This window comes from Haliotis asinina, chromosome 15 (assembly GCF_037392515.1).
Source record: "Haliotis asinina isolate JCU_RB_2024 chromosome 15, JCU_Hal_asi_v2, whole genome shotgun sequence".
Taxonomy (NCBI): domain Eukaryota; kingdom Metazoa; phylum Mollusca; class Gastropoda; order Lepetellida; family Haliotidae; genus Haliotis; species Haliotis asinina.
Window position 1 is genome coordinate 28,726,736 of NC_090294.1, and position 16,868 is coordinate 28,743,603.

General features: G+C 42.4%; 1 protein-coding gene across 1 annotated transcript; it reads right to left on the reverse strand.

Annotated features, from left to right (window-relative positions):
- Positions 1 to 2,104: 2,104 nt before the first annotated feature.
- LOC137266066 (peroxidase-like) lies at positions 2,105 to 15,329 on the reverse strand. The gene is made up of 13 exons (XM_067801566.1): positions 14,648 to 15,329; positions 13,530 to 13,659; positions 12,038 to 12,276; positions 11,560 to 11,739; positions 10,737 to 10,821; positions 9,962 to 10,071; positions 9,519 to 9,620; positions 8,840 to 8,932; positions 8,207 to 8,519; positions 7,409 to 7,813; positions 4,642 to 4,811; positions 4,043 to 4,145; positions 2,105 to 2,297 (listed from the first exon to the last, which is right to left on the reverse strand). Exons 1-13 carry the CDS (start codon positions 15,327 to 15,329, stop codon positions 2,105 to 2,107), a joined length of 2,805 nt encoding a protein of 934 aa, XP_067657667.1.
- Positions 15,330 to 16,868: the final 1,539 nt, after the last annotated feature.

Sequence of the window (16,868 nt, forward strand, 5' to 3'; positions counted from 1 at the left end):
CGATGAAATGCATTTGGTAATATCACAGTATCCATTTAGTTGCATCTGAGACAAACATAGTTCAGCTGAGTATATTCTGACCGCATCTTTAAAAACGTCTTTCCAAGTGCGGATTAATGGGGTAGCCCAGTGGTAAAACCGTAACCACGAAAACACCGGTTCCATTCCCCACATGGGTATAGTGTGTGAATCCCAGTCCTGGTGTTGCCCGCCGTGATAATGCAGGCATACTGCTAAAACCATACCCGCCAACTTTCCAGGTGCAGACATAACAGATTGAGACCACCCTGCGTGATATGTAGCTGTGTCGTGTATTATCTTGTCTGATGAATGGTGGCGTTCTTTGCAAGAAGTATATAATGAAGTCTGGGAACAAGTGCATGTTGTCAAAGTCATTCAAGCACATATGTGCATCTTCACTGAAAAGTCTAAAACTGGCATTTATTCGGATGGCTCCTGGCTTTTTAATTGGAAGAACACAAATGACTTATTTGGACACATACAAACTCTAGACTGTTGTCATGCATATTAGATCCCGACTCTGACTTTTATGGTTCAGAAATGTCAATAAATGTCATTCTGGTTATGTAGGCTTGGAGGACGACAACCCCTGGTCATTACGAGGTAAACAGCGCTACTATTTAAGTCTTTTCAACCGTAGATATATGACATTAGGAAGTACGACGCCGGCGTGCAAAAGCATCTGAACAAACAGCAACGTTTGATTTCGGACCACAAGTATTATCCTTCATATCTACCTGCAGTGATAAGACAGGGCACATATTTAGTACCAGTAGTATTGTAGGCTGTTCTCCTGTTACATGCTGGCCAACCTGCCACTTGTCTCTTAAACTGCAAATTAAATCTGGGTCCACCATAACTTCTGTCGACTTAGTCACGAGAAGTTTGGAGCCGAAACACACAGGTCGGCCTAGATTTGGGGATTAATCATCGGATGCCAGTGTCAGTATCATGTGCAGTCTGTGAAAGTACACACAAAAACTGACGAAGAGAGACAACCGGGCTTTATGTTAACAACTCTTTATATAAGTTTTCTATATTTTTCAGGTTTGTGTCCCAGTTCCTGATAATATCGAAAAGGCGGAAACCATGGTCCGAATATGTTTAAAATATGCACAAGATGTAGGAGCGGAAACGATGTTTACTATGTGCTCCACTGCATGGAAACGATGTTTACTGTGTGCTGTGTAGTTTTTGAAAGGCATTTAGAAGTTGGACGGATGTGAATACATGTTTTTTTTATATATAACAGCTTCTTTATATTCTTCATACGTTTCAGATCTAAATGGCTTCGTACATGTATTGTTATCTTTGTACATTCTCAGATGGTTAGAGCGTTCGCTCGTCAAGCCGTAAACCCGGGTTCGATTATCCACATGGGAACAATGTGTAAACATTTCTAGTGTCCCTTGCCGTAACATTGCTGGAATATTGCTGACGACGGCGTAAAACCATACTCACTATTGTTGCAGCGTGTTGTATTGTGTGGAGTCGTTGTAAAGGTTGGTGTTGGAGAATATAACTGTGTCAGCATGGGAAGAATTAGTCTGTGTGATTTCGTTTGATAAATTGAAATTATTAGAGCGTACTTAAAACCAAATTTACATCCTTCGCCAGGAAATTTTACATGCTCTTCGTTAATATTGCGGTTACTTTGAACTGTTTAAATGATTCTGACATAGTGAAAATGGAAAATGATCATCGGTTACTTTAACATTTTATGAATTTGAATAATTGACTAAATTCTATAAATACTGAAAAGAAAGACAACATCTGTGGGTCGAAACGTCTTTAATCACACCATGTAACAAGTTTTCAATCCAACGATCACGTCAACTAATTTAGTCAGTGCATGGACAATTGTGAGTGCATGTGTGGCGAAGGTACCAAGAGTTGCCTCCCTTCGACCAAATGACACAGCAGCGTCGCATGTGTGGACTATTTCTCACATAACCCGAGATACGTTTTTTATGTAACGTCGGGTTCATCCAGAAAATAAGATATTTTCTCTCAAATGCACATTCATTATGTAATATTGTCTTTTGAATTGCTTCCAGGGCCGGCTTCTCGGCATAGTGCGTGTTTATTTCTTACAAAGGTACTTCGCAAAATATTTATAAATGCTCTTTGAGCAGTCGAGGTTGTTGTCTTTCTTCGTTTCAGGGAGTCTCTCGCTGATTCTCCATGTCTGAGATCCCTGTCTCCGGACAACCGGGTCCTCAGCCCACGCAACCAACGGTGCCTGGGTTAGCTCATCGCAGCTCACTCGCTGATTCCTGCAAATCAACAATGGCAACAATGCAGGACATCATAGTAAGTCTTGCGTGTTCCCCAATAGAACTCAATAAGCCGTTAGAACTTAGTCAGTTTTGGGTACCTTTTACATGCACCTTAGCATAAAAATTATCATCAAACTCTTGAGATACATACTGACAACTTTCATTGTGCTCTGCAGAAAACCCATGAAGACAGCAACTACAGTGGACAAAATAGAATCTCAACTTGTGTACAGTTCATACGTATAATAGGCACATGTACCATACGAGCATACATATATAGTCGAAACCGAACGGTTGGTTACAGAGGAATGGCTGTTCGAGGGCTTGAACCCAGCCAGGATACGTTTTGACACGCGAGCGACTTGCAGTAATACAACCTCGGACCCTTTAAGTTTTACCATGACCCGGAGGGAAAATAGGAGATTAAAATGCCTGTATAAATGGGCTTTTCTGGACAGGAATCATCAGGACTTCACCTGTGTGATACATTGGGGTTTTTTCATAAAAAAACACTTTCCAGTTTTCACCTGGTAAGTTTGTTTTCTGAAAGTTTTGGAAGAAAACTTTGGCGCAGAAGTAGCACTCAATATGGCGGCCATCAAAGACACATGCTGGCACTTTTTGTGCGGAGTTTTCACAATGATTTCTGGACAACAGTTATGGGAAGTTTGGAAAGTCTAGAGCTGATGGTTCGAGATCAGCACATTTTGCGAGAAACCTACTCAGAACACCGCTAAAAACATGGCCAAATACTGAAAACAAAGTGCCAAACGGTACATTATCGACTTGACCCGTTCAGACAAACTTGTTGGATTGCTCAACTGTACAAAAGATTTGGAAGTGTTGGAACAATCAGTTCTGGAGATATTTGCTGTCAAACTTTGAACTTTTGGAATTAATTTTTAATTATTTCTCCTTTGCTACTGGGCCCAGAGCCTAGAGATTCCCAAAGGGGAATATCTGCACCTCGGTGGGCATTTGGGTGGATTTTGTAAGTGATTCGGAGCATTAAGGAGGTATGTTTGATACAAACATGATGAATGAATGATAAATGGTAATTAATAATAATAATCTGAACGATTACAATAGGGCCCCATGGCCTCATCAAATTACAATTTCGCCCATCGTAAATGAGTACGTATGTATTCCTATTGTTTTTCTGGCCTTTGGTGTTTTAGTATCAGAAAAGTAATCGTCAGAGAAAGATTAGTGCATTTCAGATTTTCGCAGCATAATGGTAAATCAGGTTCACTGAGTAGAATGGATCTAACAAACACTTGGGGGAAAAACCTTTTGTGAAACGAATTGAAAGGAATCTGAGCAATAACGTCCGTGCACCATCCTTTAGATATATTGATTTTGTTGTTGTCATTGTTGTTTTATTGTTTTATTGTTTTCCTAACTAATTTATCTGTTTGCCTCAGTTATGAATCTGACGAAATGTATTAGTTCAGCAGAACTACATTGCACTTGATATGTTCGACGAAAAAGTGTTTTATACAACTGGTTCTGCCTCACTCTTGAGCAACTGATGGAAAGAGGTCTCAATTCCACATAAACACCCCTCAATCAGGGCAGGATTACCCTAGACCCCGGTTCCATTTCACACACTGATACACGTTTCTCAAGTGTGTGGTTTCGTTGTATATCGCCACTGGACTTAGATAAGGACATACATTTGATTTTTTGTGTCACTAAATCCTTTAACACAATACCAATTTGCACTGGTATCTGAAACTTACTTGTTTCTGACAACAAAGAATGCGTCAGGTTGCATTGCCTCAACGTCCGTGTTGTCACATATAACCTTGGCGATGGTGGTCACCTTGATGGCGTTAATTTGATCTGGAAAATGCATGTACATCTTTGTCATAAACATCTGTAAACCATTATCGATATTAATCAATATACCGGCATTCACATGGTCAGGCCTATAGATTTAGGTTGTGACACTGATTCCAGGTCAGTCTATCGGATTTGATACGAATATTTGTTTTGACAACCTACATATTGGGCTCGTGGAAGTATGGAGGTATTGGGGATGTTGGGAGTGCTGAGTTAAACAACGAACAAAACTGAGACTTGATATGGCTGGGTTAAACAACGGAAAAAACAGACTTAATATGGCTGACCAGCGTCTTGTCATACAACAGTTCATTGGCACCATGAGAGAACCATGATCAGCTTTCTTCACTGAAGCTCTCAGTGGAGTCTCCTATCGGCAAAACAACAACAGAGAGATGAAAAGCTACCGACAAAGAACCTTGAAGAACCTTGAAGAATGACAACATATTAAAAGAATGACTTGTTGAAGCTACAAACGAAGCTTTTACTGATTTACCTTTAGTAAAACCCGTAATTTCATCAGGTCGATCATAGAAGAATCTGTCGCCGTGGCGGAGAGCCTTGAACTGATGAGCCAAGATACAAGAGAAAGTGGGCCCAACTAATCCACCTTTGATGGGATTCTCAGATATGCCACCAGCAAACAGGTCAATGTCATCAGGGTGTCTAGGAATCGAAACAAACATTAGGTCAACTAACATGCGAATAGAGCACGTTTATGAACAGCAAGCATATGACTACTCTTTTTCTTGCACTATTCTAAAAGTTGGTCTTAAAAGTTACCACGTCCTGTAAGTAATCACTATGTCACTAACTGTAACTCAGTTCTGCGTAGCTTAAAACTAACTGGTGACCAGAATGTCATATCATCTTCTGTACTACACTGTAGTGCTCGGACACTCTGTGTGACGTATTTTGTATTGCACTGCTTGGATAAGCCAATAGAATACAAGTTTGAAACGCTTACTTCTGTGTACCATACAGTGTTCGAGTAACTGTTTCTCAGAGACCACCGTCAACACTGTTTTAGATTCATCATGTCGGATTGGAAGAAATCACAGCTAAGGCAAGGCATCCGAATGGCAGCTCCGATCAATGCCATCATCCTACAATATCAGTCTGCTGACGGCACCTAGTCATCTAAGGCCATTGAGCTACACTATCAGTCTGCCAGCACCTAGCCACCATTGGCAACAGAGCTACACTGTTAGTCTGCTGACAGCACCTAGCCACCCAAAGCCGTCAAGCTACACTGTCAGTCTGCTGACAGCACCTAGCCACCGAAAGCCGTCGAGCTACACTGTCAGTCTGCTGACAGCAGACTGATAGCCATTCAAGGCCATCGAGTGACACTATCAGTCTGGTGACAGCACCTAGCCACCCTTGGCCATCGAGTGACACTATCAGACTGCTGACAGCACCTAGCCACCCTTGGCCATCGAGTGACACTATCAGACTGGTGACAGCACTTAACCACCCTTGGCCATCGAGCTCCACTATCAGACTGCTGACAGCACCTAGCCACCCTTGGCCATCGAGTGACACTATCAGACTGCTGACAGCACCTGGCCACCCTAGGCCATCGAGTGACACTATCAGACTGCTGACAGCACCTAGCCACCCTTGGCCATCGAGTGACACTATCAGACTGCTGACAGCAACTAGCCACCCTTGGCCATCGAGCTCCACTATCAGACTGCTGACAGCACCTAGCCACCCTTGGCCATCGAGTGACACTATCAGACTGCTGACAGCACCTAGCCACCCTAGGCCATCGAGTGACACTATCAGACTGCTGACAGCACCTAGCCGCCCTAGGCCATCGAGTGACACTATCAGACTGCTGACAGCACCTAGCCACCCTTGACCATCGAGTGACACTATCAGACTGCTGACAGCACCTAGCCACCCTAGGCCATCGAGTGACACTATCAGACTGCTGACAGCACCTAGCCACCCTTGGCCATCGAGTGACACTATCAGACTGCTGACAGCACCTAGCCACCCTTGGCCATCGAGTGACACTATCAGACTGCTGACAGCACCTAGCCACCCTTGGCCATCGAGCTCCACTATCAGACTGCTGACAGCACCTAGCCACCCTTGACCATCGAGCTCCACTATCAGACTGCTGACAGCACCTAGCCACCCTTGGCCATCGAGTGACACTATCAGACTGCTGACAGCACCTAGCCACCCTAGGCCATCGAGTGACACTATCAGACTGCTGACAGCACCTAGCCACCCTTGGCCATCGAGTGACACTATCAGACTGCTGACAGCACCTAGCCACCCTAGGTCACCGAGTGACACTATCAGACTGCTGACAGCACCTAGCCACCCTTGGCCATCGAGTGACACTATCAGACTGCTGACAGCACCTAGCCACCCTTGACCATCGAGCTCCACTATCAGACTGCTGACAGCACCTAGCCACCCTTGGCCATCGAGTGACACTATCAGACTGCTGACAGCACCTAGCCACCCTTGGCCATCGAGCTCCACTATCAGACTGCTGACAGCACCTAGCCACCCTAGGCCATCGAGTGACACTATCAGACTGCTGACAGCACCTAGCCACCCTTGACCATCGAGTGACACTATCAGACTGCTGACAGCACCTAGCCACCCTTGGCCCTCGAGTGACACTATCAGACTGCTGACAGCACCTAGCCACCCTAGGCCATCGAGTGACACTATCAGACTGCTGACAGCACCTAGCCACCCTTGGCCATCGAGTGACACTATCAGACTGCTGACAGCACCTAGCCACCCTTGACCATCGAGTGACACTATCAGACTGCTGACAGCACCTAGCCACCCTTGGCCATCGAGTGACACTATCAGACTGCTGACAGCACCTAGCCACCCTTGGCCATCGAGTGACACTATCAGACTGCTGACAGCACCTAGCCACCCTTGGCCATCGAGTGACACTATCAGACTGCTGACAGCACCTAGCCACCCTTGGCCCTCGAGCTCCACTATCAGACTGCTGACAGCACCTAGCCACCCTAGGCCATCGAGTGACACTATCAGACTGCTGACAGCTCCTAACCACCCTAAGTCGCAGGTCTTTTGATGTTACATGTAACGTTATCGCCATTGGTTCGTTCGTTCTTTCATTTAAGTATTAAATACTTCCACTGACGGTTTCACGGATCGAGTTACTTTGCATTCGCCTTAAGTGCATTGATATATCTGAATGTGACACATATTGATGAGAGATTCAGACCACTGTATCAATCTACGTATATACTTACTCGTAAACATCTCTCAGCTTGTCGATAGCATCTTGGGGAAGATCAGCAAGTCCGTCCCAGCCCTTACTAAAACTCCTAGCCACCGGAAGTCGACACCACTCCCGCCATGCATTGTAGCTTGGCAACCCATGGTCGCGTCCTCTCTGGATGTTGAGTGCCGCGAGGTCAAGGCTATGACCAACGCCATCTTCAAACAGGTGTTGAGTCAGCTGTGGAGTCATGTAACGGTCAAACTTATTGATGTTATCTGTGACAAGACCACGCACTATTCGGTTGATGCCGTCGCCGTTGTCGTTTATGACGTAGGAGGTATTACCGAAACTCCTGCTGAGCATCAAGTCCTCATGTCCTCGATAGTCAGTATTCATCTGAGAAAACATGGTTCTCACCAAGGAGTGTCCGAACCTGAAGTCATTGAGTACAGTGAGTGAGTATAACGCGATATGTGACTATGGGACAAATATATACATCAGTTGGCAGAAAATAGCATCTATAGATTTATATGGACCCGTACAATCACCCATGACAACTCTAATCCTGTCAGTATGTAACAATACATGTCTCAACACATGTCTCACCCGTTAGAACTGATCTTCAGTAATCCATGCTTGTCGTAAGAGGCGGTTGGTCAGGCTCGCTGACATGGTTGACAGGCGTCATCGTATCCCATTTGCTTAGCTCGATTTTCATGATGTTAATAACTGGATTGTCTGTACTATATACAAACTAAATGTTCCCAAATGCTCCCATTAAAGAGTATACAACCTGAACTAGTCTATTCGCAATATCATGTTTTACCTGAAAGCTGCAGTGGCAAATCCATTCCTTATACTAGCATCTATTCTGGGGTCATACGTGTCTTGAAAGCCAACAAGTTTGGGGTTAATGTCGAATGTATTGAGAACGCTTCCGTTGAGAACCTTCCTCAGAAACTCTTTATAGGTTATATGTTGAATTTTGGCACCCACGATCTTTCTGGTCTCCTGGAACAACCTTTCGTCATCCCACAAAGGGTTGAGGCTGCCAAGCTCCTTCGCCATACGGTTGTGTTCCCTCACCCAGATGGTGTGGAGGGTTGCCAACGCCATCTGTTCGTTAACGCGGGTGTCACCTGCAGACAGAATTAGGAACTGTAGAACCGTGTCTGTTATCTGTCACACACTCGCCAATGTGAGTTGAAATACAGATGTTCATGTAATGAAACAATAAATAAACACTCATATAACGTCGCGTGCTTCACAATAAAGAATTGGACATCAATAAATTCTTCCCTTTATGGATTGCAAATGTTACTGAACACCTTCCACAGAATCACGGATTGCGTCACACCTAAGACGTAGAACAAGGTTAACTTAATATCATATCGAGTTTTTCTCTGCAAGTCGTCCCATGGCCTGCTGTCATGGAATGTCGTCTTGAAGATAGACTCACCAGCCTTGAAGCAGTAATCTTTTGCACTCTGTTTTCGACAACTTGGTTCTTTGTCTTCCGGCAGAAGGTCATTGGCTGACGTCTTCAGCAGACCTTGAAACAGACATCTTGTTGGTCAAATACACCCAATGTGAAAAGTTTCTGCATACAGTTAGGAAGTGTATCCGAACAACCACAAGACTAGCCTGCCAACAGCAGAATCAGTTTACGATTCTGACAGGAGTATGTGTTTAGGGAGCATCATCAATTATTATAAGACAAAATGTTATACATCTCACGAAGGGGCAATATTATAAGACAAAATGTTATCCACTTGATAAAGGGGCAAGGAACAGCCCAGAAACGTTGTGTAAACAATAAAGAGGAAGTTGACATCCACCACATTTTGTCTTATATTAGCATACAGACTTCTAAATGCCGCTCAAATATTGATGATACGAGTTGTCACCCGCAAAGGGCATTTGTTCCTATACAAAGCACCGGCTGTACGGTATGCTCACGGAGTATTGTAAAAATGTTTGCCATAAAAGTAGTTCTATAAATGTATTTTTGAACTTCTACTCAAACATGCAAGTATATATTAGAAGGATTATACACTCGCTTGAAGCCCTAACATTTGGGATGTTGGAATATATATTCATCAATATACACTGTGTGATGTACAAAATAGGTCATTTACCCCTATCAAAGGCCCGAAGAGTCCTCATTTCAGCTATGGAAGAGCCATAAACCATAGAGCCGTCGATGTACGCTGTAATCTGGTTTAATTGTTCTGCTGGAGCTGAAATACATTGAGGTGTATTTATTTAATATCGCATGTAAACAGAAATTTTATAGCATTCTGATCACCAAATAATAAATTCAAATAGACTATATTCAATATAAAAGTCGATACTCCCTTACTTCCAGGGCTATAAAGCTATAATTGCTTTAATTGTCAGAGACTTTTAGAATGGAAATATTTCTAAATGTATAGAAGAGCTGAAGCTAATGATATACTAATAACTCCAACAATGAATTGAATATGGAAATTTGTTATCATCTACTTTTTATGGGGTAGTTTCCCTCGTCGAGTAAGGGAGAGTTGTGTCCGAATCATCAACATTGACAAACACAGCCTACCCAGTTTGCACTCGGCGTTGGATACCTGGATTGACCTGACAAAGCTCATACATTTCCGAGGCCTGAACATCGGATCACTCGCAGGGATAGTGATGGGGTAGCAGATATCTCTGCAAGAAAATAGTACAACATATAAATACTGATAAAGGTATGTGTAGTAGCTCTGTAAGTATTCGATTGTGAACCAATGATCAACATCGAATAATAGGATCCAGTGGCGAGTCAACCAAGTCAGCGAGCCTCACAACTCGACCCTATTAGTCGCCTTTTATGACAAGCACGGGTTATTGAAATCTAAGTCTAACCCAGATCTTCACGGGGCGTAAATAAAGATGAAGTTAGGATCGAGTTTTAATGTCGCTTACAATACGAAGGTGTATCGCAGAAGTGGATATTACCTTGGTACTCATACAACTCAATGGAAACCAGTGATCTCGTAAAACCTTTTTGAGCAGGTGGAGTAGCAACTTGCTCGCTCTTCACGCCAAAAGCCTGGTTCTATTCCCCACATGGGTGCAATATGTGAAGCTCATTTCTCATGTGCCCTGTTGTAATGTTGCTGGAATATTGCTCTAGCGGCGTAAAACAAAACTCTCACAATAGCGTACCAACTTTCTTGTGAAACTTTGCTCACAGACAACGTTAGATCCCAATATAACCCCATACGTCTACAGTGCAACAATAAAACCCATCCAGTGAATGAATGAATGAAGGAAGGAAGGAAGGAATGAAGGAATGAATGAATACAATTTTTACTGTTAACCATGAGAGTTACCTGTCTTCTGGATTCATATTGATCTTGGCCTTGCTGTCTTCACTGAGGTCCTCTGTACAACAACGGACATGGGACCCGTCGACACCTGATACATCGTAATACATACTTACAGCATTATAACATGAGTAAATACTGAGGGCAACGAATAAGAGAACACGTGAATGTGCAAGTGTTCCTTTATCATTTTCCAAGTTTCTCTGTACGCTTTGTATTGCGCAATGTGTGAAAATGTGGGAGTAAATTTAGGATCACTGTATTTATGTAGTGTTTGCTTCTTTGTTCTCCTCAGCATTTGATAAATGCATACAGCTGTATCACAGATATGTTTACTGATTTTTCCATTGGGCTATTAGAAATTTCAGGTTGGATTTTGATGTAAAGAAAACCGTTCCCGGAAATGTAGAAAAGTGCTGAAAACGCCATGTCACTGTCTGGTTACAGACAGGTATCAGTGATATTTAAATGCCCGGTTACAGTCTTGATTCAACCCAGTAAGAGACTGATTACAGTTTTGCTAGAATTGTTACAGCCTATGTATACTCTACTCATAGTTCCGAGCAAGTGTACATATACATAGAAAGATTGAATGGTCAGTCCAAAACCTATGAAAAAATGTTCCCCTGTATATATAATGAGGGGGAAAAATAAAGAATCACACGAAAGCACACATGTTCCTTATTTATTTCATTTTTTATTTTTTTGCAGGTGAAAAACCGTAAAGCATACTTGTGCCTATATGTGATCCTTTATTTCTTTGTGATCCTTTATTCCTTTCCCTCAGTATATATACTGGTGCTGGTGATGTGTTTAGAGATATATTTACCTGACTGTATGGGGGTGCTTGTGATGTCATGGTCAAGGAATTGCCCCCACTGCATCAGCAGATGCGAGGCTGCACCTTGCACGCCGATGTTTTCGTCAGATTCATGGACCGTGAAGCTCACTTCTCTTGCGCTGGGTAACAGATTCCCACTCTTCGCAGTTTGCCTCGGGGAGGAAACCTCTACAATACATACAAAGAATGACCATTCACGAAAATCGCGTTGAAACATTTAAAAAATGTTTTAGTTATTATTTAAAGGTTCATTATTTTAGGTCTTCGGTGCTATATTTATATGTTTTCGGCACCGATTATGTATGTGCTCGTCTCGCAGACATTGATCCCCAGTCAGTGTAATGGTGAGTAGTTCATGCACAAGTTGCATGATCCACAATGCAATTATCATGTAATTATCGCAAAATATTTATTATATCTATGTACCTATCCCAGACAGGTGTATCTGATGCTCTTCCTCTCTTACCATCATCGTACACTGGATCTAGAAACCTCCTGAAGGGAATAAAAGCTCTTCCCCACAGAGGTTTGTTGAGGTTGTTGCAGCTGCCGTCCATGGTGCGATATGGAGATGCTCCGTTACACTCGATGTTAATGAACTGGTCGCAGTTGTCATCATGTGTCTCTAGATCCTTCATTTCGACCCCCAGTTGTCCTAACAGGGAGTTCATGACACTTGCCATCTGAACCTTGGGGACATTCAGTCTGGAAACATACCCATGAACGATTACATCTCTCTGAAGATTGTATGCAGTGAAACCCCTTGAAGTATACCCTCGTCTGTCAGGCCACCAAACAAAGCAATCGGACATCTCCCGGGTGGATGGGAATCGTTCCCGCGTGGATGGGAATCAATTGTATTTCCAACAGAGACATCGCAAAAGATCGAATGCACAACTGGACACCCATATCAAATATACCATTAAAACAACTGGACCACCATTATCAAATATACCATTAAAACAACTGGACCACCATTATCAAATATACCATTAAAAGAGCAAGGGATATGGATTTACAAGATTGATAAAGTGCTAGCGATGAAGCCAATGAGGAAACAGATGATGCAGAGAAATTATGGGAAAATGTGATAATATTCCATTGCTTTGGAAACGTTTCATCTGTATGGATATGCATCACCTTTTATAGTGTGAAGTGGCATGTGGCATGCTCGCAAAATTGAATATCCCCTACGTTTTTAAAGATATACATCAATGAGAAGCAGTTAGGTTTCTAGTTAGGTTTACTTTAGTTTGAACTCACGAATTCCTAATTTGTCATGATTATGTTTCTAAATTTGTAGTATAACATCTGTATTTCTGGTTTTATCATCGGTCATCGATTCTTACCAGCATCACTTAGAGGTACTTTTTGTACATTACATTTGTATATTCCATCTTATATAAATAAGTCTAGTCCACACAATCAAGTGATCAACATAATGAGCATCGATCTACCAGTTTGAATTCGATGACATGTGTCGGCCAAGTCAGCGACCACCCGATCCCGTCAGTCGCCTCGAATGGGTTGATAATGATCCATTCAAACCGGGATCTTCACGGGTAATTCAAAGTTACGGAACTGTGAGATTAATGTGAATTTTGTACTGAAGTTGATGTTTGCTAGTTCTATTATTCAATCATGGTTTCTGATAAAACATGAATAAATTCATGACCAGTCATCATTCACTCTAAGTCGAGATTAGTAATTGTTGCTATCACTTACGCATCAAAATGGATCTTACCAACTAATGTCGGAAATCTGGTTGCATTATCCCATCAAGAATATATACTGGACTAAAAAATAGTTAGGGATATATGTAATTATTAAAAGGATAAATAATGATCTATTTATCCATTTACACACTGATGTAATATCAGTCATAAAAATACCAATATCCCTAACTTTTGTCAAGTATATATGCTTGACTACCATTTTTGGTTTATCATCCAACTCACAGGCCAATAAGATCGTCCATGAGTACATTCTTCACCCTCTCCTCCTTGCCCATCTCAACAGCTTTCTCCTTCGTAGCAGTGAACCTCGCCTTCATCGCTGTAGTTGATGCCGTTTCCGTTGTGTCAACACCTGTTCATATCAATCTTCTCTTCACTTAACCGGAAATGTCTGTACCGTCATGATTAAATTTAAAAAGTCAGCATTTGATGATACCGTGGCCATTAACAGGATGTGGCGTGTTTTACATGGCATCTTCTGCTTGTCATGTCATAAATGACCCTGCATATGTTCAACTTCCATAAAAAAAACTACATGCGTAGCAAGATCTTTTCCACCCGTCAATATGTCACTGTAAGTATGTAATGATAGTTCGAGGTATATGGGAGTCTCCAACGTTTGGGCACATTCTTGAACCTTCTGTGTCCTAGTATACAGTGCGCATAACTTCACGCTGCTGTTAGCAATATTACAGCAAAACTGGCGGAGGGGGACGCCAGAAATAGGCTTCACACATTGTACCCAACTGGGGAATCGAACCCAGGTCTTCGTTATGACGAGCGAACACTTTAACCTTAGGTTAGTGTACAAGCCCATTTCATCTTTTAATGGCGTACACATAAAGATTATTGACAGTAATGTGAGGAATACGATGTTTTGGAGTATATTCTTTCTCCAGCTTAGGTTGAATGATAGAAACACGTAGTATATTCTGACTCCAGTGAATTCATCTACCGAATAGGAAAAATCGCCGAAACGTCGTTTTCTTAACATTACAGAAGATGACATCAGCTCATTCAGCTGTATTTCATGCTACAACACGGTACTGAACTATGATTTATGAGTTATGATTTATCTGAATAGGTCAGTTCTTTCCTGTTTATGAAAAAATAGCAGGTATCAAACTGTGATACGTCGTTACAATTGTTGTTGCTTTGTCAGTATGAGATGTCACATTTTCCCATACATGAAACAAGAACGCTCTTCTCACATTTTCAAGGATGTAAAGGACAGAATTAATTGTACAAACATATCAATAAAATAGCAAACATCCTATGCTGTTATGTTTCAATTTTTGTGGAAATATTTTTACACAGAAGATTAAATAAAATATGTTTACCCGCTAGGTAGAACATCATGTCCTGCTCCTTGATGGTATTCACCGCAGCGACGGCCATGTTTTGAATCATCACGGTCATTCCTGGGTTGTTTACAATTATAGCAAATGCGTTGGTTCCAGGGATTTGAGTTAACTCTCCTCTGACGATCTGAGTGTTGATGAGGCGACTGTTTTGTGTGTTTCCATCCTGACTATTCAGGGTTTGCGTTAACTGTCCAAGGTCCAGGCCCTGTCCAGCAAGTTGCTGACTGATGTCGTCAAGGTTGATGTTTTGCCCTATCTGGCCAAGATCTACAACCTCACTATTCTGATACTGGTTAAAAAAATTTTGATAGTTCTGATTTTGATCATTCTGGTTTTGCCCTGACTGACCTACCTGACCTTGACCCTGACTGTTTTGACCCTGTCCAAAATAACCTTGACCGCTTTGAACCTGTCCAACAGATCCTTGACCTGTCCAGCCTTGTCCCAACTGATCTTGACTATTCTGACCCTGTCCAAACTGACTTTGGCCCGTTCCACTTTGACCTTGACCGTTCTGATCCTGTCCAAACTGACCTTGGCCGTTTTGACCCTGACTCATCGGATCTTGACCATTTTGATTAAAATAGAATGCCCTCCCAGGGTCAAGCGACAGCAGCACCAGCACAGCTGCCACCAACACAAGAATGCGATCCTTCATTGACACACCGTGACTAAATCAAAATTATAAAATATGCCAAAAATAATGGAATGGACGTTTTTCTGCGGTGCAGGAAAACAGAAATACACTTCACCAAGTGTCGACACTTTAAAGAATCAAAATAAGTCAATCAGCATAAATACTCCACACGTGTGTGTCAGGAACAACGTTCCCTGACAAGCCGAGCCAACGTCTGCCGACGCGCGTTAAATCCAAATGGGAGACTACGTTGCGTGGACACCTATTTTATGCTTATGTCAACTCGGCAGCCATTGTAACCTCTATCACACGATAATGCCACAGTTTCCCTGCAGACTGCACCCTGAAGCACAGTAGCCGATCTGTTTACACTTCACCGCCCCTGTCAAATAGTACAGGTGCGTGTTGTAAGAGGACAGCGTAACGCCAGCCCACGTTAACGTCAATAGACGTTTCCCTGTAGTGACCCTGCATGTCAATGAAGACGTTTATAAACAAGAGCTGTTTGAAAAGAGTACAACTGTTGACGTAACGATTTAGTATAACGCTGGAAGTACATATAATTAGCTGCTAACTGTTTAGAACTGATTGTAGTTCTATCAACGGCTAAGAGACATTATCGGCTGATCTGTATGATACGTCTCTTGCTGTTTGCCAAAACACATATTGCGAACCGTTTGGAACTGTGCACCTGATGCAGTTTTACTTAACTGGTAAAAGGCACTTTCGCATTGTTGTTTAAGAAATTCAAATCACCGTCAAGGCCAGAGTGAGTGAGTTTAGTTTTGCGCCGCTTTTAGCAATATTCAAGCAGTGTCACGACGGGGACACCAGGAAACGACTTCGACATTAAACATCGTATCCAATCGAACCTGGGCCTTTGGCGTGACGAGTGAACACTTTAACCACTACGCTACAACACTGTCCTTCGCGGACAGAGCATTGGACTTTTATAGGATCAAGGAATTAAATAGTGGTCAAGAGGTTTCACCTGACCCATTCCTAAGTATGCGTCTTGTAATCCTTAAAGTGCATGCTACTAGGCTATTAACATTATTGTAGGGTTATTAAGCAACTGAGAATTATATAACACCTATTAATTATATAGTAATAGTAATTTCCATCCCATCTCCACGTGTAATCCATGTTGAATTTTACAACAGACCCTCAAGTTATACAACGTTAGTAAGAGCGCCTGTGCACGCATACACAAATGCACGTACCTACACACACACGCACGCACACGGACACCACACACAGAGACAGAGGAACATGTACACGTAGAGTCACACACACACACATCACCAAATTTCAACACGCAAACACCAACACACACACTCAAATGTGTAAATGTGTAAGCATGCGACATAATAACGGTATTAGCATCTACGACGAACGCCGTATTTCTTTCAATAAAGAAGTTGTTGTTCTTCCTCATCATACAAGGGTCTAAATGCCACCTAAAAGATAACATGTAACTTTCTGACAAAGTTTCAGAGAGTTCAGTTGTTATGCCCCATAGTACTAAGAGCGAACAGATACAACTCATTCATAGAACAT